A 26391-nucleotide genomic window follows, 5' to 3' on the forward strand; every position below is an offset into this window, starting at 1 on the left:
AAGCTGATCAATAGCGCGGTCCAATGGCCGGTGTTGAGGCAGCTTGGAAGCTCAATTGGGGCAGAAGACATGATGTAACATGATGGGATATTTACTGACCGATTTTTAACTGGGCTCTCAATGGAGGTGGTGCAGTCAGACAGTTGTTCTCGGAGAGGAGAGGATGGAACCCGAAACCCAGACAGACAGTCCTGGAAACAGGTGTCGCCCCACTTCAGGACTTCGCCGGTCTTCCATGAGATGACCGGGTTGTGCTACTCCAACCAAGGGCACCCTGGTGCTCATCGAGACACGACTGCATACGAGTGGCGAAGTGGATGGAGAGTTGGATGAAGCTTTCAAGCCCGATGGTGTCCTCGTATGCAGTGAGATGCAACCGCAATCGTGGGTCCAATCCCTGACGGTAGGTGGTCAACAAGGCTTGTTCATTCCATCCACTTGTGGCCGCAAGAGTCCTGAACTTAAGAGCATATTAATTTACAGTCATCTTTCCTTGTTTCAGATTATAAAGTTTCTCACCAATGGATGAAGACTTCTCTGAAGTGGTCAACAAAGCTAGAATATGACTGGATGACAGAGTTATTTTGGGTCCAAATGGAATCGGCCCATTGTAGTGCTTTACCTTGTAACTGGGATATAAGGAAGGCTACCTTCAATTGTTCAGTGGGGTACAGGTGCAGTTGCATCTCCAGGACCAGCGAGCATTGGACGAGGAATCCCCTGCAATCCTCTGCCGAACCAGAGAAGGGCGCCGGTTTGGCCATTGGACTGGCGTGCACAGAAGGTGAAGAGGATGTGGTGTTGTTTCCTGAAGTGCTCGCTGGTGAAGAGGGTGATGGAATACTGTTGATCGTTCAACGCAAAGCATCTACGAGGTCCTGAAAGGGGTCTGGAAGGCTCTTGCCTATCGGTCTTGGTCCGGTCTTCTGTTACAGTACATAGGGACCGGAGACAGAGGATCACAGGAAAGGATGTTTATTTTGACACAAGCAGAGGTTAAGGTGAACAAAGGTGAATCAAACTGAAGATGTAGTGGTGAAGAGTGAGTAAATGGGTGTTTTTACTGTCCTTGGTGTCTTTGGAGTGAAGATCCGAGAGGTGGTGGCTTGAGATGATGGAGGACAATGACACACACACGATGGACACAGGAAGTAACTAGAGATTGCTGGAGACAGGTGAGTATATAACACGGTTAGTCCCTGAAGTTAGAAGGTAGGCTTGACCTAGTTGCGAACGAGACTGGACAGTGGCTGCGTGTGTGTGCGTGTCTTTTATGTGCTGAAAGATTGGAAAGCTGATGAAGGGTAAGTGAGTGTGATCAGTACTCAGGTGAGGGAGTTCGCTGGGATTGGGTGGTGTAGGAGCCTGGCGTGTCTGTGACATCCGAGATACATAAACTGCGTAAATACATGCAATTTCAGATGCAGATTTCAGTTGGAATGAAAGATACTGTATCGGAAGAAGTGCTTCTTATTCTCACCCAAAAATACAAAATAGAAGAAATAGTTAAAACTGTACGCAATCTTGCTACTCAAGCTTGGTATGAACACACACACACACACACACATACATATATATATATATATATATATATATATATATATATATATATATATATATATATATATATATATATTTGCTTCTTTTCCATTTTGCATTTAGTTGTACTTTTACTTTCAATATTAAGTACATTTAAGATTTAAAAAATACTTTTTGTACTAAAGTACGATAAATATCACATACTTTAATTAAGACTTTTACTCAAGTAATATTCTAAATGGTGACTTCAACTTCTACCAAAGTCATTTTCTGGTAAGATATCTGTACTTTTACTTGAGTATGACTTTCAGTTATACAGCACTGCTCTTAACAGTACATTAACTGAACTGCTAAAAGAGAACCAATTATGGGATGTGCACGAGCAGAGCAGCTGGACTGAGACTCATCCTGCTGGGAGATGGCATCACAGTATGTTAAGTGGCGGAACTTTCTGGCACACACTTGAGGGATTTGGCCAATCACAAAACACTGGATAGCCGGCCAATCAGGGCACACCTCACTTTTTTAGAACAATGAGCTTTGTAAAAATCAAAGTGTTTCAGAAAGACGGGGAAAAAAGAAGAAACAAAAAATGTACATTTTATGGAAAATAATGTGTTTTTTAACCTTAAACTGCATAACCACATTGCATTACACCAAATAATGTTCTTTTAAGCAACGTCATATGAACCCTTTAAGAAAATTATTTCACCAACAAAAGTTGTTCCAAACAAAGCAGAACAGTTCTCATCTCTCATCAACACAGAGTGCTGCTTTGTTTCTTGAATGATTTAGTGGCCTAGTCACAAAGGTAGTGGTCAGTCATTTTAAACAAATTGGCTGAATTAATTATTCTGTGACCCACTTGTTAAGACTTGCCGGCACCACCTGGCGGTTACCGCACATGTTTTTTTTTATAACTGTGATTAATCACATTTAACATTAATATTTTCATCACACACACACACACAAAAAACCCTAGCATTAGAGAATAACTGACTGTGTCGAGTGGGGCGGGGCCGAGGGACGTGGGAACAGGAGCGAGGCCAGTGGAGTGATTGGAGATGAGCGACACTCGCCGGTCTCGAGTCCCACGGAGGAGATGGGGGGATATAAAACCAGAGCGACGACAGTGACGGATGAGAGAGGACCAGGCCTGGATTTTAGTTTGTGTTTTGCTTTTTATTTGTGCGCGTCAGTCGTCCGTGAGGGGCTGACGCGCTGTTTTGTATTTCTTTTGTCATTATTAAAGTTTCAGTTGATTGTCTGCCGGTTCCCGCCTCCTTCTTCCCGATGATTAGGAAGGTTTTATCATTACACTGACCAAGAATGGATCTACCGAGGCACTGGAGATTATAAAGGGTAATTTTGCCATCTCACTCATTAACTCAACTGGGCTGAGGTCTCAAGATTGTTCTACAGTAAGCGCTCCTTAGCCTGGTTGACCCAATGCTCCTTAGTCTGGTGGTCCTGCCGATCTCTAGCCCAGTGTTTCCATGCTCGGTGCTCTTGTCAGTATCTCTACCCCATTGTTCCCAAGTTCAGTTGTCCCAGGCAGTTCTTCATTTGTAAATTGCGAGGTACCGGAACAAAGCGGGGCAACGGATCTGGCACCCAATTACAGAAGGGAGAGGTAACAGAGCACTCGCGCAATCACATTGGTGGACCAGTTTAAGTGATTAAGAGTGTGCATCAGTTGCTTCTATAGGGTCTGTCTGTAAGGTCATAAATAACATGGAAATGCCATGCGATTTTAAAACAACAATTTCTAGGCCTAAAAACTTTTCTGAGGGGGACTATGTGTCGCATGGTTTTAATAAATCTCGCAGCTTTCAAGTTTAATATGAGGGAAATTCCTGCATTTATTCAACACAGCTTGTAGGTTTGAATAATTAAATAAATCCACACAAAGTCTAAGATTAAATCAGTAATTAAAATTCATGAACTCTCTCAGAGCGCACTTCTCATCAGTGCATCAGTGACCTGCATGCTGCGATACAAGACTCACTCGCATTTCAGGACAGCTGACAGAACTGTCACATGACTAATCGGTCATTGTTGCATTGTCACAAAAATTTATAATAATTTGCACACCTTTTTAAGAATTTTAAGCCATTTGGTACTCATGCGCTCCAAAGGCTGTATTGTGTGCCCTCACAGTCACATCCAAATCTTGTGCGTATAAAGCTGATTCGCGAGTATTATATAAGAGTTATTTTCCGTAGTTTGTTGAGTTTAAGCAACCAAATACAAACAATATGATGTCTGATGGGTGTTGACAAATAAAACAGTTTCATGGCACACTCTACTAAAATACAGGGGGAAAAAGAAATAATAGGGGGAACAAATCAATAATTAAACAACACTGCGTCGACACTTGCAATTAACATCAGGCTATATGAAAAACAAGCTCAAATGGAGTTAACAAGGTCTTTGGCCGGCGAATGAGGGGATCTGTGTTTTGTCCGCATCTGAGGCAAGTGTAGCGCATTATATGCCATTATCACCTATTACAGGTTAGGATATAAAGTTTTTTTCTTAAGGGTTTTTTTTTTTTTGCTGTTTAATACACTTGGCCAAAATCCCATGATATAAACGATTAAGCACTCATGCACAGGATATTTTAAACGTACAAAAGTATATTGGCTAGATGGCAAAAAAAACTACTTCTCCAGTCTTCAAACACACAAAAATTGTGATAGCACTCGTTAGCTTGTCATTAGCGTTTTCATTTGAACCTACCGCTGTTTCCTTTTCTCCTCTCTCTCGCTCCAGTTTTTGACAAGTTCATCAAACAACTGTGGTAAGAATATTTAATCAAGCACGGTGAGTAATGGCTTCTCTTGCTATTGTTATTTGCACCCCTTGTCACATGTACAGTTTATCTATCTCTGTCGCAGATGAGGGATTCACATTAGTGATGGGAAGTTCGATTCTTTTCCGCAAACCGGTTCTTTTGGACGGTTCGATTCAATAAACCGGTTGAAAAAAACGGTTCAGCGGTTCTTTTATGCTCGACGTAATGACGTCATTGGCGATGACGTAATGGCATCACGTCTATCAAACATTCAAATATATAAAGTCAGAAAATCAATTTTAGTCAGTTAAAAACCTCATAATCATGAAACGTTTACAATTAAGTTTTGCAACAACGCACCCAAATACAGTAACAGCAATAATGTGCATACGAGGATTTAAGTCTTGAAGATATAAAGTAAATAAATTAGGTGTCATCAGCGCAGAAACCATGATCCACTTACTATACATAATCCATTGCGATGTATTTGTTATTAAATGAACTTACATTTCGCCAGATTGCCCTGCATTCAAGCCCTCGGTTTACCCGCGCTCATAACATTAGCACAAAATCAGTTCATAATCAATCACCAAAAGAACCAGTTCGGTACAGACACGCAGTGAGTCAGTCGGCTTCACGCTGAATCACGCATGTGCAGTATCATCAGCTCCTCAGTTCTCGAATCGGACGTGTCCGAAAGAAACGGTTTTAAGTTCAGTGGATTGATGATCCGAAAACCGATGCAACCGGTTCTTGACTCGAGAACGAAAATCGCATCAGCCGCTCTACTCGTGTTCATGTTCTGTTTACTACAAAATCAATTTGTGAATGTGTCATCATTAACTATAAATACAGTACTGATATTTCATAAATCATCCCTTATTCCTATTAAACATAGACTTTAGAGTCTTAATTATTGTCCAACTTCCCTGAAAACCCCTTTTGGCCTATACATTATTTACAATATACAGATTAGAAACATTCATCTTAAAAATCACTTTCCGATGTTTAACAAAATACTTAAAAAATTACATGCATGCCCAGTATCATCAGTTCATCGGTTCTCAAATCGGACGCGTCCGAAAGAAACGGTTTTCGGTTCAGTGTACTGGTGATCCGAAAACCGATGCAACCGGTTCTTGACTCGAGAACGAGAATCAGCTCATCGGTTCTCAAATCGGACGCGTCCGACAGAAACGATTCTCGCTTCAGTGTACTGGTGATCCGAAAACCGATGCAACCGTTTCTTGACTCGAGAACGAGAATTGCTCCAGCAGTGGGTGTGTTCGTTCGTCATCTGGCTCAGCTCGGTGTTCATCTTCAGTTCGGTCTTCACAGCAGTTCAGTCAGTGTACTGTATGAGTAAATGAATTACTCTGGGATATTGGTTTATTCTGACTCAGAGGGAGTGTCAGTCACGTTAAAAAAGTTAACAGCTTAAGTAATTTGTGGATTAATGCTTATTGGAGATGGGAACCGTTTCAAATGATTCAGTTCGATTTGGTGAACTGGTTCAACCGGTTCACTAAGAAGAACCGGTTAAATTGAACGATTCGTTCACGAATCGGACATCACTACATGTGATAAATGCAGGGAAATAGTTAAGCTGACAGAGAAGATTTCAGAATTAGAGACACGCATCCAAACTTTAATTGAGGACAGTAAGAATGTAAGGGCTCTAGATACGGCTTTGGATGTGTCTAGCTCAGGGATTCCTTTACATTGTTCGGTTCCGGCAACAGAGCCCCTGCAGCAGGGCAACTGTTTAACAGTGAGGCAGTGTAGTTGTGGGTCAAAACACCGCTCTTCTTTTCCGATCAAAACATTAAACAGGTTCTCCCCACTCAGTGATGCACCCACTGAGAAACCTGATGAAAGTGCTCTAGTTATTGGTTATTCAATTGTACGATTATAATTTAGAGACACCAGCCACCATAGTTAAATTGTTAACAGGAGCCAGAGCGCCTGACATCTTGGCAAATGTAAAAGTGCTGGCTAATGCTACACATAAATACAGTAAGATTGTTATTAATGCCGGCGCTAATGATGTTCAACTTCACCAGTCGGAGATCACTAAAATTAACATTAAAGAGGTGTGTGAACTTGCAGTCAGACACTGTAATATGCTCTGGTCCCCTCCCTGCTTACCGTGGTGACGAGATGCATAGCAGACATAAATAATATGATCACTGATCATAATCTAGATGTGCTCTGTTTGACAGAAACCTAGCTAAAACCTGATGATTAAATTATTTTAAATGAGTCCACCCCCCAAGATTACTGTTATAAACATGAACCGAGTCTAAAATGCAAAGGGGGAGGTGTTGCTTCAATTTATAACAACGTTTTCAGGATTTCTCAGAGGGCAATCTTCAAGTATAACTCGTTTGTAGTAATGGTGCTTCATATAACATTATCCAGAGAAAAAATGTTAATGATAAATCCCCTGTTATGTTTGTACTGGCTACTGTATACAGGCCACGAGGGCACCATACAGACTTTATTAAAGAGTTTGGTGATTTTACATCCGAGTTAGTTCTGGCTGCAGATAAAGTTTTAATAGTTGGTGATTTTAATATCCATGTTGATAATGAAAAAGATGCATTGGGATCAGCATTTATAGACATTCTGAACTCTATTGGGGTTAGACAACACGTTTCAGGACCTACTTACTCATTGTCGAAATCATACTATAGATTTAATACTGTCACATGGAATTGATGTTGATAGTGTTGAAATTATGCAGCCAAGTGATGATATCTCAGATCATTATTTAGTTTTGTGCAAACTTTATATAGCCAAAATTGTAATTTCTATTTCTTGTTACAAGTATGGAAGAACCATCACTTCTACCACAAAAGACTGCTTTTTAAGTTATCTTCCTTATGTATTCAAATTCCTTAACATAGCCAAAACCTCAGAACAACTTGATGATGTAACCGAAACTATGGACTCTCTCTTTTCTAGCATTTTAAATATAGTTGCTCCTTTACGCTTAAGGAAGGTTAAGGAAACCAGTATGACACCATGGTATAATGAGCATACCCGCACCCTAAAGAGAGCAACCCGAAAAATGGAGCGCAGCTGGAGGAAAACAAAACTAGAGGTATTTCGTATTGCTTGGCAGGAAAGTAACCTATCTTACAGAAAAGCATTAAAAACTACTAGATCCGATTACTTTTCTTCCCTTTTAGAAGAAAGCAAACATAACCCAAGGTTTATTCAATACAGTGGCTAAATTAACGAAAAATAAAAGTGTTGACATTTCCCAACATCACAGCAGTAATGACTTTATGAACTACTTTACTTCTAAAATCGATACTATTAGAGATAAAATTGTAACCATTCAGCCGTCAGCTACAGTATCACATCAGGCAGTGCACTATAGACCCCCTGAGGAACAGTTACACTCATTCTCTACTATAGGAGAGCAAGAATTGTATAAACTTGTTAAATCATCCAAACCAACAACATGTATGTTAGACCATATACCATCTAAGCTCCTAAAAGAGGTGCTTCCAGAAGTCATAGATCCTCTTCTGACTATCATTAATTCATCATTGTCATTAGGATATTTCCCCAAAACCTTCAAACTGGCTGTTATTAAGCCTCTCATCAAAAAACCACAACTTGACCCCAAAGAACTAGTTAATTATAGACCAATCTCGAATCTCCCTTTTCTGTCCAAAATACTAGAAAAGGTGGTATCCTCACAATTATATTCCTTCTTAGAGAAAAATGGTATATGTGAGGATTTCCAGTCAGGATTTAGACCGTATCATAGTACTGAGATTGCTCTCCTTAGAGCAGGGATAGGCAACTCCGGTCCTGGAGGGCCACTGTCCTGCAGAGTTTAGCTCCAACCCTAATTAAACACACCTGGACAAGGCAATCAGTGTTTTTCGGGATTACTAGATAGATACAGGCAGGTGAGTTTTTATGAGGGCTGAAGCTAAACTCTGCAGGATAATGGCCCTCCAGGACCGGAGTTGCCTATCCTTGCCTTAGAGTTACAAATGACCTGCTCTTATCATCTGATGGTGGTTGTATCTCTCTATTAGTTTTATTGGATCTTAGTGCTGCATTTGACACAATTGACCACAACATTCTTTTGCATAGACTTGAACACTTTGTTGGCATTAATGGAAGTGCATTAGCATGGTTTAAATCGTACTTATATGACCGCCATCAGTTCGTAGCAGTGAATGAAGATGTATCATATCGATGTCAATTCTTCAATGTCAATTCTTCGTCATCAGTTAGGAACCCAGGTGTGCTTTTTAATCGCAATCTTTCCTTAGAAAGCCACGTTTTCTAGCATTTTTAAAACTGCATTTTTCCATCTCAAAAATATATCTAAATTACAGCCTATTCTCTCAATGTCAAATGCAGGAATGTTAATCCATGCATTTATGACCTCAAGGTACGATTATTGTAATGCTTTATTGGGTGGTTGTTCTGCACGCTTAGTAAACAAACTACATCTAGTCCAAAATGCAGCAGCAAGAGTTCTTACTAGAACCAGGAAGTATGACCATATTAGCCCGGTCCTGTCAACACTGTACTGGCTCCCTATCAAACTTTTTAAAATATTGCCTATTACTTCTCCAAGCTCTGAATGGTTTAGCACCTCAGTATTTGAATGAGCTCCTTTTACATTATAATCCTCTACGTCCGCTATTTTCTCAAAACACAGGCAATTTGATAATACCTAGAATATCAAAATCAACTGCGGGCGGCAGATCCTTTTCCTATTTTGTGCCTAAACTCTGGAATAACCTACCTAACATTGTTCGGGAGGCAGACACACTCTTGCAGATTAAATCTAGATTAAATACCCATCTCTTTGACCTGGTTTACACATAACATATTAATATGCTTTTAATATCCAAATCCGTTAAAGGATTTTTAGGCTGCATTAATTAGGTAAACCGGAACCGGGAACACTTGCCATACCACCCGATGTACTTGCTACATCATTAGAAGAATGGCATCTACGCTAATATTAGTCTGTTTCTCTCTTATTCTGAGGTCACCGTAGCCACCAGATTCAGTCTGTATCCAGATCAGAGGGTCACTGCAGTCACCCGGATCCAGTATGTATCCAGACCAGATGGTGGATCAGCACCTAGAAAAGACCTCTACATCCCTGAAAGACAGCGGAGACCAGGACAACTAGAGCCCCAGATACAGATCCCCTGTAAAGACCTTGTCTCAGATGACCACCAGGACAAGACCACAGGAAACAGATGATTCTTATGCACAATCTGACAGTCTGCTGCAGCCTGGAATTGAACTACTGGTTTCGTCTGCTCACAGGAGAACTTGCCCCCCAACTGAGCCTGGTTTCTCCATTCTGTCACCGATGGAGTTTCGGTTCCTTGACGCTGTCACCTCTGGCTTGCTTAGTTGGGGTCACTTCATCTACAGCGATATCGTTGACTTTATTGCAAATAAATGCACAGACACTATTTAAATAACTGCCACTGTTTCGTAAACACTAGATTGTAACGAGATGTTCAATGTACACAAACGTTTGCAAAATGTTTTGATGTAGGCTTAAGCTGTGTATGTTTAGTTATAATTTGATTTTAGCCCAGTGACACATACTGTACCAGGTTTTTGTGTTGGGGCTGTGGACAAACCAGTTCTGGGTTGGCTAGGGTACTTAAATGTGTGATTGCGAGATGTAAATGTCCTGGTTAGATTAAAGCCATTAACAGTGTGAATGCAAGGTGACTTACATTGTAAACAATATAATTCACAATGTCCATATGTGTGCATGGAGGTAAATGGTCCAGGTCTCGTGCCGCTGCAGCGAGCTCGTATGGGTCGATATTTTGGATGCCTGAGAGCTTCTCCAAATTACCGCTGTTTTGCGCTTGGTGTGAGCTTGTTCTTGTAAGGTCCCCTTTCTTTCGCTTTATCTTTCTGCATTGCTTTACTTTCTTCATTTCTTTCTCGTATTCGTAGATCCGTCTCGATCTGTTCCGCCGACATAATAAATGCGCAAAAATTAAAGAGCTCTGGAATGTTTAGCCGCGCCTCTGTGAAGTTCTGAAGGCATTGCCCCTGGCAACCGATAGCGTTTCCTACCATCATGGCCGACGGGCTCAGACCCCTCCCAAATCAACCCAAATCAGCACGTGACTCCTCACTCTCAATACTGTACCTGCTGCTAATGTATACTCGGTTTTACAAGTTGTTTCTTATTGTAGGACCCTATGATTTCTGTGATGAACGGAATTTGCAGTTTAACGCGGAATGTCACAGAATTAGCCAAATTTTGAATGAATTAATCAAAAGTTGGTCATTGCACTTAGATCAAATAGCGATATGGACTAGTATCTGTAAATATTAAGCCGGAAAAGTCTATTTAAATATGAATCCTGCATGTTCTGCGTGTCTGTGTTAATGAATGGCGCAGAAGTGCATCTTCATTCATCACACACACGGAAGCGCGCGTGGCGCTTGCGGTGATTTCAGAGTCTTGTCGTATCTCTAAATAAGAAAAAAAAATAAAAAATGAAAAGTAAAAAGTTCATAGAATTAAAATTGATGAAAAAGTGAGATATGGGGAATTATTCTCAGTGATAAATCAAATAGATGCTCTTGTGAATGTGACCAGAGGATTAAGTGCTCTTTAGTATTCAAACCTGCTTTTGGAAGCCCTCCAGATAGGTGCTCTGTGCCCCCTCACACAAACTCTCACACTGAGCAGTGCCTCATAAATACACAGATGTACCGAACACCTGCAGACGTGCACAGCGCCGTCTGACTCAGCCACCGCATGAGCAAGGGTGTGGAGACTATCTCCTTCAGAAAGACCGTTGATTAGCTAGGTCATTTAAAATATCCTAAACTTTTTTTGACCCTGCCTCTTAAAAGAATCGGAATCGAGAATCGTGAGGAACCGGAATCGAAACAAGGAATCGGAATCGTTCAAATTCAAACGATACCCAACCCTACTTTTGATCAATTTAAAGCAACTCCAAGCTTTTGAATGGTATATCTACAATGTTACAAATGCTTTTTATTTCAGATAAATGCTGATCTTGGGATCTTTCTATTGGATCTTTCTTAGGGGTGTGCCGGTTTCAGAATTGGTGATGACGGTTATGACGTGAGTCAAATGTGACGGTTCATAACATAACCGTCGGGGGGGGGGGTATTAGTTTGAATAAACGAGCAGACACTGATTAGCTACTTGCTCTACGTTTATTTAAAATTAACAGCAAGACAACTAGCAGTGAATGTGCTTGCCATTAAATGAATCACACACAGTGAACAAATCCTTAACAACAAAAAAAAACTTTGCAATGAATGTGCTTTGTTTTAAATAAATCACACACAGTAAACAAAACCTTTTAAAAAAGTAGGCTACTTAAATTCTATAAGAGCATAAAAATGAATGAGTAGCCTAGGCCTAAATTAAAATGATAAAATCTACATACCTTTATTAAAGAAAAAAAGTCGAACAACGACTGTTGTAATACCTTAATTAAACTAACTAAATAAAGGAAACAAAAAAAAAAGTGCAATGATATTTTAATTTCCTAATCTTTTTCGACTTCAAAGTTCCGTGACAGGAACACCAACATGTTCACTTTACTCGGTTTTAGTGACGATCTGACAGGGGTAGCTATGTTCCCCGCAGTGCTAAAAACTCGCTCTGATGCTGTGCTTGTAGCACAAATACACATGTATTTACGTGCCAATTTTGCTAAGAGCAGATAGCGTGTTTCATTGTCTCGCCACCATGCTAGTGGATCTGCCGTAGAGTCAATTGGTTGTTCTTGGAGATAGCGGGTTAACTCCGTGTCAGCGCGCGCTCTGATCGGTAAAGGGGCAGAGATTTCAGACCCCCGTTTATTAAGGAGATCTCCAAGATTTCTCTTCTTGGGAGGGGGTGGTGCACAGACCTCTCCCGAATCATCTACAGCAGCAGCAGCCTCCGAAGCACCACTAACTCCGCCTCCGTTTCCCTCGTCAGCTGATACAATTTCCCCCCGGAGTGCATCTTTTGTCTCCTCCAATCCATTCCCCCCATTGCCTCTGTATCGTGGGTCAAGGAAAGATGACTTTGCCAAAAGCTCCTGAGTGGCTCCCGCCTGCCATCCGCTGATTGTTTTGCGGTCTATGGACGATGCAATGCTTTGCTGATGCGAGCCGCAAAAAAGCCCTAGTCTGTTCTAGAAAGGATGCAGCAAAGATATTTAATGCTAATGTATGAGGCATAGGCCTACGCTGAGTTTCATACGATGAGATGCGCTCTAGTTCTCAGTGCAGTGCAAGTGAACGCGGCGCTCTGGCGCTTCCATGTCACGGTTATCATTGTCTGCTATATTTGCTTTTTATTTATTAAAATACATGCAATTGGTTGATGAAACATTTATTAAAATTAAGATAAAATTTTTACAAAACGAAATTCGTTTTTAAGAAAGGTTTTCTACAAAGCAAAATTTAATGAAGTGGTAAATATCATGTCTGACGATTTACAAAACTTCATTAAGTGGTAAAAACCATGTCTCCCAAAATATTTCGCATCTTATGATCATATCTACAAAATGAAAATAATTTTTGATAAAAAATGTTTGTAAAAAATATTTTAATGACACGGTTTTGGCGGTTATAGAGTTCTAATGACGGTGTTCAATAATAACCGCCGGTCTCACGGTTATATACTAACCGTCACACCCCTAATCTTTCTTACTGTAATTTTTTTTTAACTGGTAACCTTAGTGTATGTATGTAGCCTATGTATCACACTCATATCACATCTTGTTTTGGATAAGAATAGGTGTCAAGCCAGACAATATTGTGTCTTTTTTATTTTAATCTAGCTATATTCGCATTGGCCCATGGAAACACATTTGACTTGGCCAAAAAATTGCGGGGGACGAATTTACGTTTTATTAAAACATGTAATGTATTCTACACTCATGGCACGAACACACATCGGGATAGGTTAAATGCCTAGGTTAAATTTATTATTTGATTTAATAAATTTAAGAAAAAAAGATTTAATAAAATAAAATAAAAAAAATTAAAGCATTGCCTAAACAGGACACATCAAAAGAGAGCTTTAAGTTACACCGAGAGAGACACAAAGCATAGTGCACTTACATTATGGCATTCTTACACCTATTCTATTGCAGCCTATACTAATACCTGTTAAACACTACATAATATGCTGCTGGTAAGTGCAACCCTAGCTAACCTGTTTCCCAGTAACTCTATTAGTAATTGGAAATAATTAAATGAAAATAAGCTGGAATTAACAACAAAAACATTTGTTTGTCATATAATTACCCTTAAGTATGTCTTATCTCCATTATTTACCACTGTCATTTTTTCTCTTTTTCTTCCTTGCTTTTTTCCACTTCTGGCTGCCAGACGGATGAGTCCTCTTCAAGTTTAAATAAGCAAATGCGCAATTAAGCGCTGTGCCAGTTTGAAAACAGCAGCCGACATATCACGAGGAAAAAGCAAGCACATCCAGTGTAACGTGAGTGGGGGCCCCCTAGGGAGGATGCAAATGTATATTTTAAATTGTTCAAATGGTCAGCTGTCGGGAGCCCCCTCAAAATGCGGGGTCCCAGGCAATTGCCTGCCCTATTGCTATGCCTCTGATAGTAGGCAATCATGTACTGTTTGGTAGCTTCATGCAGAACCACACATGCGCAGTAGTATCATCAGCTCATCGTTTCTCAAATCAGATGTGTCCAAAAGAAACAGTTCTGGTTCAGTGTACTGGTGATCCGAAAACTGTTGCAACCAATTCTTAACTCAAAAACGAGAAATGCTATAGCAGTGCGAGTGTTCTTTTGTTAGTACCCGGCATGCATCTTGCTTTATTAATATTTATTAAGAATATCTTAAACATACAGTACAGACCAAAAGTTTGGACACACCTTCTCATTCAAAGAGTTTTCTTTATTTTCATGACTATGAAAATTGTAGATTCAAACACAAGGGATTAAAACTATGAATTAACACATGTGGAATTATATATGGAATTATATACAGTACATAACAAAAAAAGTGTCAAACAACTCAAAATATGTCATATTCTAGGTTCTTCAAAGTAGCCACCTTTTGCTTTGATTACTGCTTTGCACACTCTTGGCATTCTCTTGATGAGCTTCAAGAGGTAGTCACCTGAAATGGTCTTCCAACAGTCTTGAAGGAGTTCCCCAAGAGATGCTTAGCACTTGTTGGCCCTTTTGCCTTCTGTCTGCGGTCCTGCTCACCCCTAAACCATCTCGATTGGGTTCAGGTCCGGTGACTGTGGAGGCCAGGTCATCTGGCGCAGCACCCCATCACTCTCCTTCTTGGTCAAATAGCCCTTGATGCCTTCATTGTGACTCTACATTTTCATAGTCATGAAAATAAAGAAAACTCTTTGAATGAGAAGGTGTGTCCAAACTTTTGGTCTGTACTGTAAGTGCAGATCCCTTTAGCATAGCTGATCCCTTTAGCACAGCTTGAAGTGATGCTAAAGGGAGTGAGAGTATTTCATTTCACATAATTTATTCACACAATTCATCAATCCTCACGTCTTTTCCTTCTGTCCTTCCATCGCTTCCTGAAGGGGTGGATCTAAGAACGAGGAAAGGAAATGAGGATGAACAAATAAGAAGCACCCATGTTATTAGCTTTGGAGTAATGGTGGTGTGCACTCTAAATGACAGATGGATGGCTGTGATTTCTTTCTTAGAGATAAATAAGTTTTATTTGTTGTGTTGTGTATAATCTTTCAAATGCAGGATATTTAGTTTAATCATGTGCCTTAAAATATTTTGTGCAGAATTATTTGTATTTGTAATAACAATTATTACAATTGTAGATTTGTTGTAGATAGGAGTTGGCCTGTGTCACTGTTTTGAATTACTATTTATGTCTGATGTAAAGTATTGCACATTTGCACATGATATATTGGGGGGTGTTGAAACCAGCTCAAAGGGTCAGGGTGACCTCTCCTCTACGTGCGCTGCGAGGGACAAGAGAACTGTGACTTTTATAAATGTATCTTAGACATTAAGAATCCTGTTCTATCCTGTATTTATATTCCTCAAGATTAATGTCTGCATATTATGTGCGTATAGCCAACTGTAATGATAAGACACTTGCCAGTGTAAAAAAACCTTGAATTGTAGATAAGGGCTGTGTGTATGTGTGTGTGTATGTCAGCACATATACTCTGTGAGAAGACCAGTTTCTGATCATCCTGACCTAAGATGTGGTGTCTTCTTCACCAGTGATGACACTGGCTACAATCATTGGAATATATGCTGGAGGTGTTTATGTCCATATGTGTAGACTGTCTAAGTTTATCTAGGTTTTGGAACCAATCAGATTTCTGCTTACCAGTGCTTTGACACAAATCTTCTGTCTGGAGTATAATTATTGGTGATTCTGAGTAGTACGCAGAGCGGCCTACGAACTCCGTCGTGAAAACTGAAGCTGGCTTCTGCTGATGAAACTGCAAACTATTTTCTTCAGTAAAATTATTATTATTAATTGAACTCATAAAACAGATTGTCTTTAAAAAAATATGAGATACAGTGAAAGGAAATAAACCTCCACAAATTTGTGACATGTTTCCTAAAAGTTTTCTAAAAACTTTATTTTATCTTTGCATGGCTTTCTATACATCTCTTATGACTGCAAGTTCAGCAGTCATATTTGTCTATCTAGAACCCCCTTCCTCAAATCTTGCCCTGGAGGTCCAATGTGCTGCAGAGTTTAGCTCCAACCCCAATCAAAGTCACCTGCCTGTGAATTTTCTTATGATCACAAAGACATTGATTGGCATGGATTAGCATGTACAGGTGTGTTTGATTAGGTTTACAGCTAAACTGATCTAGAAAATGTGTACGTGTTCTGTGTGAATGGTTGATTTCGGTTTTAACCTAATCAAGATTAGGCTGACCATATGAGCCATTTTCCCAGGACGCGTCCTTGCCAGGATTTCTATATTGCCTAAAACAACAAGTAGTTTGACCAATAACATGCAGGTATGGTACATAATCAACCAGTCGTGGCGTGTGAGAAGGTGAGATCTACAGAGAATGATCAAAGCAATGCAAATACACGTACATGTTAGGTGTTTGTTTGTTCATTCAACTTGAAGCGTCGCTGCGCACAGATCATTGTGACACCAAAGTACCAAGAGAGTGATTTTAATGCATAAGGAGCCATCTGCTCTGCTCTCTATAGCTCTTATAAATGTCATACAATGATCGATGTTCACAGCACAAACAGACAAAATCTGGTTATTTTAGGCAATATAGAAATCCTGGCAAGGATGCGTCCTAGGAAAATGGCTCATATGGTCACCCTAATCAAGATCTTCTACGCATTAAGCTACTATATTTCTCTAATATTTTGAATGAATAATGCAGCAACGGTGCATCTTGTGAGCTAAACTACCAAACGTTATACTACAACATCACTTACACCATCATCACTCCATCTCATGCTCCACTGAGGATGCTCCCTGATGTACACCTGACATTCGATTGTACTATTTTTGCATTCAAATGCAAATGTTCATTTTAAATTTGTCTAATTTTATTTATTTTTTCTCCAAATTTCCTCATCACAGGGAGGCACAGCAATTATATCTGTGTTTGTGTGTGCTGTCTGTGTCACTCATAGCACGTGCCTATTCTGTGCACTATATCGAAAAGAAGGTGTACTGTCGATAAATATCCATACCGTTTTATTGCCCAGGCCTAGGTTGAGTCCCCTTTCAATTTCAGGTACAATTCAATTCACTAAGTCTTTTCTTTGGTCAGTTTGCATGGTGAACCTGGGTTGGAGATATTAAACCCCTTTATTCTGTTTTTTCGACTGCTGACTTGTTTTTATTTTTATTTTATTTTTTTCTAGGCTTGATTGTGTTTATGGGGTGCAGTCTAAAGCCTGGTTCACACGGCAGGATAATTAGGCCAATTTCAGCCCCGATTGACACCTTGCGACAATCTTAAGGATGCTCCGATTATCGTAAAATAATCTGATCAGATATTCCTGCCGTGTGTGGTGTGTTAAGACTGCTCTCCTCTGCTCGGAAGGATGTCGGGACCGCTCCTATCTTAAATCGGGGATATCCAACATGTTGGATTTATTTGGCCCGATTTCTTCTCGTGTGTGGTGTCCCCCGAGGACAAACGATCACGCAGCCTTTGGACTGTGGCGTGTAGCCAATCAGAAAGCGAGGTGAAGAGGCAGCGAGGAAGTACCGGGAAACAAAATCAAAACAGCCGGCGGCTTGGCGCACCAGAAAGTCCGGTGGACGTCGGAGATGGAGGACTTTGTCTCCACTTCTTTGACCATCGCCTTTTCTTGTTTCTCTTGTTGATCTCGAGGGATTTTGGCGAGATTTCCCGTCTGACCTGGGAATGCTCGGGAGTCAAATCGGTTCGTGTGTGATGTGTTGATTTTGCCGTGTGGCTGCACACCACACACTGTATGACCAAAACAGTTAGACCCGTGATTTTTTATCGCCGTGTGTGGGGTCTCTCAGGTTTGGAAAATCGGCTGACAATTTTAAAATCGTCCCGTGTGAACCAGGCTTAACACGTGTTAATGCTTAATTAAAAAACACATTATTTTTCACACTGTTTTCCTAATTAATGTTATTCAGTTGCTTTCCTTTTTGTTTAAAGCGCTATATAAATAAAGGTGACTTGACATAATTTCTTTATTCCACACCGCTCTGTTCCTTTTCCTATAAACACGCTGATAATTTCCTGCTTGTATGAAACCCCTCCCTAAAAAAATATGCGATGGGCTCTGATCAATATCAATTTGGGCCATATTGAGACGCAGAGGATATTAGTGAAGAGGATCGCGTAGAACCTGCTTCTGTTAGCTTGCAATATATGGTTTTATCCAGATTAAAGCTTTAATACAGTATGGCAACTGCACGCAAGTCCATGCATAACGCTTCTCATAGCGATGTTATTTATTCCAAGGTCACTGTTAGCCACCAGATCAGATGGTCATTGCAGTCACCCGAATCCATTATGTATCCAGCCCAGATGGTGGATCATCACCTAGAAAGGACCTCTACAGCCCTGAAAGACAGCGGAGACCAGGACAACTAGATGAGCCCCAGATACAGATCCCCTGTAAAGACCTTGTCTCAGACGACCACTGGGACAGGACCACAGGAGACAGATGATTCTTCTGCACAATCTGACTTTGCTGTAGCCTGGAATTGAACTGCTGGTTTCGTCTGGCCAGAGGAGAACTGGCCCCAGACTGAGCCTGGATTCTCCCAAGGTTTTTTTCTCCATTCTGTCACCGATGGAGTTTTGGTTCCTTGCCACTGTCACCTCTGGCTTGCTTAGTTGGGGACACTTCATTGACAGCGATATCATTGTGGGATATTGATTGCAAAAGATTGCACAGATACTATTTAAACTGAACTGAGCTGAATGATGACATCACTGAATTCAATGATTAAATGCCTTTAACTTTCATTTTGCATTATTGACACTGTTTTCCTAATTAATGTTGTTCAGTTGCTTTGACACAATCTGTTTTGTTTAAAGTGCTATATAAATAAAGGTGACTTGACTATGTGAAAGTAAATGTATGAATGGAACAGTTCATTGTTTGAGCTGAGCTAGTGATCTGAATGAATGAGAGAGAGAGAGAGAGAGAGAGAGAGAGAGAGAGAGAGAGAGAGAGAGATGCATAGCAGGGCGACGTGAGGATTGACACAGGATTAAGAACCTCCACTTTAAATCAGTGATTTTGAAACTTGTGAATCGATTAGAATCGTTAGAAGCCACAATCACGATTCTCATATGAATACATTTTTATGTGCACCCCTATTTTCCTTATCTCTTAAGCAGTGCAGCATAGCCTAGCCCACTTTTTTGCATGTTCGCAGGGGTGGGGTTTGTCTGGGTTTGTGATATCACAAACCCAGAAAGTAACTCATTGTAGTCCCTAAGAGCCGTTCTTGTAGGCATTAAACTGCCAGAATTTTAAGACATATATCTCCATTTGCACTGAACATTTTTATGCTCAAAACAGCAACATTACAAACTAATGTTAAAGAGGCGGTACAATGGTGTTTCGTGTATTCAGAGTTGTTCACCGGGTTAAAGAGATGGATTCTCATGCTAAACATGGCCAAAGTTGTAAAAAAATAATTAAGAAGAATGACTGAGAATTTCTGTGCCGAAAATCTTACTTCCGGGTTGGTACAAGTTTCGGCTGTTTTTTTTTTTTTCGATCGTGGATCTAATGACATAGAGAACAGAAGTCAATATATGAGCATTTCTCCCGGAAAAGCGCGCCCGCGCACATTGACCAGAGGAGCGCGAGACCGCGCACATCAACGTGCTTCAAAATCGTCTGCAGCGCTGCATAGGATTGGTTCGAGAATGCCTCCAAATAAGTGCATTTTTGGATGTGAGGGAAAGTTTACCGTGTTCAAGTTCCCCAAGAAACCAGCGTTACATGAACAGTGGATGCAGTTTGTTTTTCTGGGACAACAACGGAGTGTATCAAGTGCCTTTGTGTGTTCTGGTCATTTGAGTGATGAATGTTTTACAAACAAGGCCCAAGTCGACACTAAATTTGCACATTGTTTGCTATTAAAACATGGAGCCGTCCCTGTGATAAAAGACCCCATTCATGTAAGTACAATTGCATCAGATTTCTGTATTTTGTTGGAAATCAGCATATAAGTAAATGTATGTTAATGGAAACAACACGAAACATCAGTTTTATAGCTCCGCTCAAGGCACGCCTCCAGGCGCTCGGCTTTTTCCGGAAAGAATCAGAAAGCTGATTTATACCTGATTTATAATACCTAAAGTTTCTGTTGCACATGGACATGAATATGAATATATAATAAATATTGATTCTGCAGATGCTAAGGGCAGACTGATTGTATGTTGTTAAGAGAATTAAAGCACACAGGAGATAACTGCATGGCACTGAAATATATGGCACAATTTGCAAAGGCAAAATTGATTACATCAGCACAGAAAACTGTTAAAAAGTACAAACCTCTTTCTCCAAATAGGCTGTCCACTATAGAATTCAACAGCCTCTCAAACTTTTCAAGGTGGTTCTAAAACATAAGAAAAGAGCAAAAAAACAAAACTGAGTTTTCAATTTTAATTTGTATGCAAAATGCAGTCTTTTTCTGTGTCTGCTCAGGTCTTAGTGACCTTTCATTCCCTCTGATTAATGTGCCTGACATAGTAACACATACACAATCAAATTACAAAGTATGCTTGCTTCAATAAAAACGATACCTTGTGAATGCAGAGAGCTCAATAAACATTACACAACCACAAGTCACCTGCTCTGAGAATTGTACAACAGCACTAGATTTTACATAAGAACATGTGTTATGCATGTAGCCTGTATTTTAAAAGTCAGGTGAACCAATCAAATATTATACATTTTATAATGGAAAGCTTGTTTTGTTGTCAAATTCTTGTCACCCCTTTGGCATTCAAACCCAAATACCTGAACACAAGGTTTTTCCTTAAAAAAAAAAAAAAAAAAGGTTTTGAATGCATCTTCTAATATGGCTTGAATTTCTATTTAATCAGCAGAAAGAGATGAAAAGCAGAAAAAGCTGAAATTAAATGCGAAATCTCTCTCTGTACTAAAACGACAACAGTGACCTCTCTCATTTTACAGGTCATTGGTTCCCTCTCTGCTTTTCACTGTCTCTTTCTGTTTTGGATCTGGAAGAGGCCACTCAAATAGTAAATTAAATTCATTTAGATAAACCATGATGCTTAAAACATCCTGATGATTTGCCATCTAATCAAATAAATAATGCTGGAGAACACAAGAGATACAAGAGAGCCACACTTTCTGCCTAGACTGATAAGTGGGTTTACTGGTTCTCCGGGCACTGGCAAAGCTCTTGTGGTGGCACGCTGTCCAATAAAGAAGAAATGGTGTCGAGTCCCAAACACTCTCTATATCCTGGGACCAAAAATCCACCACTTTGGGCAACTTACCAGCCCAGTCAACACGTGAGATCATGTGATGATTACAGTGACATCACAGGATCCTCTTACTGTGATCCCCCGAGTGTTAGTAATATGTGAGCTCATTATGGACTCAAATGATCCTCATACTGCGATACTCACAGTGTGAATAATATGTGAGCTCATTATGAATTCAATTTTGAGCAGGTTGCAAGGAGGCAGTTTAAATATTTTTCACTGGGAATAAGATCATCTATTTGTACATCTTGGAGACATCAACTAATTATTCTTTTTTTCATTTCTCTGCATAAATAATTTTGCATGTTTTTTTTGTTGTTTTTTTCTGGCGTTTGCCTTTATTATGATAGGATAGTTTAGATCTGACAAGAAGAGAAGTAGAAAGAGAGAGGGATGGGATCGTGAAAGGTCCTCGAGCCGGGATTCAAATCGACCACAGCACACAGCACTGTATGTTGGCACGCTGAACACAGCTATCAGTGATGACAAGAATTTGAAGGTTTTAATAACATAGAAATTATCAATGGATTAACGAACGGGTCAGCAAACTTCGGCAGTGAGTCTTGTGTCATCAGCCCGGAACTAAAACTCAATTCAGTTTGGTTACTTTCTAGGAATGAACAAGCTTAAAGAACAATTTGTTCAGGGATCGAACATCACTATAATGATTTACATTTGTGTCAGAGCCTTTTGACAATGGAACTGCTATGTTGTTCTGGAGCAATGGTGAGTGGTCTCTTTAATTTATTCACATATGCTGATATGACATTATAATGCCAATATGCACTGTGGCCTGGCCCCATGTTAGCAAATTAGCCAGGTACATGTGTTAGCTTGGAAACGTTACTTGTGAACCAGTCATCTTGCCAGCTCAGACAGGAACACACTACAAATTGTCGCTGTCGGGCGGAAACCTCCTATGTCCAAATTAGGGGTGCACCGAAATGGTCGAAATGGCATTATCGGTTTCGGGCCGAAATAAAAAAAACAGCCGAAAACGTAAACCGAAAATGAATGTCACCCGCCCCTCCCATCCGTGCGCAAGCGCTTAGGTTTCACTCACGGTCAAGCTGTTATCACGCGTCTGCCTATCAAAGATTAAGCATGTCAAAGGGCTGTCACAATCAAAAAAAGCTTGTCACAAAAGCTGCACAATCGATCGGACCAACCAACACAAGTTTCGAAAACGAAAACAGGGAATCGATTTTAACGGCCTTCTCTCGGAGCGCGTCCAGCTCGTCACTATACGCTCGCAGCGAACGCGCGTCACACAGCAACTGCAGGTTCTGACACACACACACACACACACAGCCTATTAGTGCATAATATCAATGTAGCCTTCAGTAATGTTTTTCATTGACGTTATGGCAGTCCACATTGCTGACTTGTGCGCGTCTCAAGCGCCTTCTTTATGTTCGCCCTAATGCCTGTTTAGTTGTCGGTGGATTTGCCTATATTTGGCGTTGAAAAACGGATCAACGCCAAATATAGGCAATTTACTAACGATTCAATGAACACTTTGCCTATGTCTCAAAAATCGAACAGGTTTTTTTTTTACAAAAGTGACAGCCCTATACGAGAGGACACCAAAGTTGCAATATGTAACATTTGTTCTGCAAAAATCTCCAAAATTGTGGATTTTTTTGCACAATTTTTAAAAAACTATTTTATTTGATGGAACATAAAACTTGAAGAATAATTATTATTTATATTTATTGTAAAAAATATTTTATGTTTTGTTATGTAACTGTTAATAAAAGTTTGATTATTATATTGTGATTTTTCAATTCAGATCCATTAAATCCAAGCAATATATATATATACGTTTTTAAAAGAAGCCATTTTCGGCTTCAGTTTCGGTTTTCGGCCAAGTGCATCCTAAATTTTCGGTTTCGGTTTCGGCGCAGAATTTTCATTTCGGTGCATCACTAGTCCAAATTTCATATTTTTTCACAAATCCATGCTATTGGTCAGTCCCCACGTGGGTATGTTAATTTTACAAATTATTAACCAATCTAAAGTCTTTAAAATAGCTTGAGAGCAAATCTCGTAACTCCATTGGGTTCAGCTTTCTGAGAAGTCTCGTAACTCCACCTCTTCTTCACAAAGTGCGAGCTTCACAGCATATTAAGCATAATAAGAGTCGCAATGAATCCTCATCGAGCAAGACATCCTCTGAGGTAAATGTCCTCAAAACAATGTTTATTCATGATTCTGTTATATGAATTGTATAATAACAGTTTATTTATAGTATATATAACAATTTTATCTCAAAGTAATGGTAGTGCTGAGGTGTCATGTATCGTTTCTGAGGATGCTAGATTTCTCTTTCTGCTTGGTCTAGCATTGGACAGTAGCTATCTTGTTGACTGAAATCTTCCATAGTTTTGTTTCTGCAGAAGATAATGAATTTAATGGACAAAAATAGAATGCCATTGACTTAGTTAGAAACTATGCATTGGTTTTGTCGTCATGTTTGGTGAGATCGCTAACGGGATTTTTGTAGGGCTTAAAAAAAATCTTGACCACTGCTATTTCTGGCGCTCGTCTAAGGATCTGAACTTAGCACAAGACAATCCACTGCAATGCAGACTAAACCCAGTGCATTGCAGATAAAACAGGATTGTATCTTAGAATGTCAAGGCATGCTGTCATGATCAGCAAGCTAGCTGGCTTCTTGCCTCATTATCATATGTAATCATACCGTAATATTTTAGGGAAACGATCATTTGACTTTTATTCATTTTATTTTTTTTTGCAGGCAACCTTGTCTGTGTCCTTCGAAGAACTCTGTCAGATGCAGCTTTTCAGATTCAGACCACCTGAAGATCAAAGAGCTGAAATTCAAACACCTCCAAGACCTGAAAGAAGTCATCCGAAAGGACTTTCACAACTTTTATGACAATTTACTTCACTAGCTTAATATACGATGCAGTATTAACAGTCAATATGATGGCAATATTATCTGTGTTACACTATGATATCAGTTATTGATGTATTTCAAATATCTACTTAATACTAGGCTTATTATGCATGTTCATTAAAGTTTTAAAATGTATCTAATATAATACTTGAATTAAATTGGATATTTTGGATACCACCATTAAATTATTGTTTTTATTATTATTTTACTGACTTTAAGTTAAACTGTTAGGCCTACTTAAAGACTATGTCTCTTTTGGCACTGTGCATGTAAAACACCCCAAGTTGCAAAGTTTTTATTTATGGAAGAAAATAAACTATTGGCTATCTACTGGCGCCAAGTAAGCCTCTTTGGATACAAATAGTTAGGTTAGATACATGCTTCGGTGCAGAAGGAAACCCGTGTGCCTCGAAGGTAAGTTTGCAAGCAGATTAGGCAAATTTCCGCCTATTAGACATCTTAATCAGCTCTTCGTTTGTTTTGTTTTTTTGTTTTTTGTATTGCATCACTTATAGCTCTCAAAAATTTAAAGAGTTTAGGAAGATGTATCTAACCACAGTCGTTAGCTTTGGTTAACTATTGAAGCCTTTTCTCTTGTCAAAAGGTTCAACGTGATCACCAATTTTATCCAGTTTATAGTTTTATTTTGGTATTCCATCACTCATAGCTCTAACGTTTAAAATAGTTTAGGAAGATGTATGTAACCACAATCATTTGCTTTGATTAGCCCATAGAGCCTTGTCTCTTGTCAAAAGGCTCAACGTGACCGCAGACTTTGATGAACACTGCTGCAGCAGTGTCCGTACCATTCTTATCAATGAGAGCGTAAACTCATATCTCCCTGCTCTCAAGTCATAAAACTCATATCTCCGATAAAACATGATTTTGAGGAAATGTTGTGTTAATATTGGTATACAACAGTATATGACAGCAATTAGTGCTGGGCGGTAAACCGGTTCATACCGAAAACTGGTGTAAATTTTCGTTACAATATTCATTTTAAATATACCGCCATACCGATGTATTTAATTACTCAACGTTCAGAACGAATGTTATGCTGCGCCACGGCCGTGCGACACTGTTTCAGACGGACCCTTTACAATGTTGCACTTCTGCAGCGACTGCGAGGCATGGTGAGGGTAAACACAGTAGTGCTCTGGTGTTATGTTATAATGCTTGTTTCACACATACAACCGTCTGCAGTGCGTATGCGTTGTGTATTTTTTTTATGCACCCATATTAACGGATTCCAGCGTTCACACTGCACGAGGTTGCCGTCCGTCAGTGCATTCAAGGAGCGGTGCATCTGCAGCAGTGCAGCTATCATTTACGTAACCGTGTCTATTTTTGCTGTGTTGCAGGCGCTGAAGTAAAGTGAAAGCGCATTGTTCACGGGAAAAATTAACATGGATCAGTAGCGGATCAGTAGCAGACTGCAAACGCGTCCTGTGTAAAAGCACAATGAGTCCGTGCTGTGGACTGCATATGCACTGCAGACGGAGTATGGGAAGATGAATGCTGCAGAACTAGTAGAACAAAAAAAGGGGCCGGGTCTGTTGTTTGGAGGTTTTTTGGTTTCCAAAAAATTTGACATCGACCAAACAACCATTTTATGCAAGTGCTGTCGGGCTAAAAGCATGTCTTGGAATATCAACAAGCAGAAAATGCATTGTACACCTGATTATGCATGGAAAAAAAACCTGTCATAAACCGGGAAACCGGTATAATTTAGAAAAAAAACGTGATATAAATTTTTGTTCAAACCGCCCAGCACTAATAGCAATATAAGGTATAATACCAACTTTAATAATACAATGTTGAATAACTCAAAAAATATGCTGTTTTTTTAATTTCCTGAAAAATAATGATTTAGGAGATACAAGGATTCCGCCCGACAGCGACGAAATTTAAGACTGATTATGAATGTAATTTGATGCTAACAACTCACACCCAAACGCATCAGAGCCAGTTAACCTACGTTCAGTTGGTGTTTACAGTCAGCATTTAAAATCATCGGTGTGTGTTCAGTTCAGTCTTACAATATTTTAGCTAGTTGTTGAGTGTGGCCCTGGCTTTAGGTTGCATATCAGTATTTATGATTTGTTATACTTCCCAAGTCAGATCATTACTAG

General features: G+C 39.7%; 1 protein-coding gene across 2 annotated transcripts in view; it reads right to left on the reverse strand.

Annotated features, from left to right (window-relative positions):
- Nucleotides 1-26391, reverse strand: part of LOC132115944 (elongation of very long chain fatty acids protein 2-like) — a 110840-nt gene that overhangs the window by 62187 nt on the left and 22262 nt on the right. The window contains exon 2 of one of the 2 annotated variants that reach the window (XM_059524384.1): nt 20375-20438. The exons of the other annotated variant lie outside the window; for it this stretch is intronic. Within the exon in view, the coding sequence (XP_059380367.1) occupies nt 20375-20438 (64 nt within the window). The remainder of the gene's footprint in view (nt 1-20374; nt 20439-26391) is intronic. 2 annotated transcript variants of the gene reach the window in all.

The sequence above is a fragment of the Carassius carassius genome, chromosome 35 (genome assembly GCF_963082965.1).
Source record: "Carassius carassius chromosome 35, fCarCar2.1, whole genome shotgun sequence".
Taxonomy (NCBI): Eukaryota; Metazoa; Chordata; class Actinopteri; order Cypriniformes; family Cyprinidae; genus Carassius; species Carassius carassius.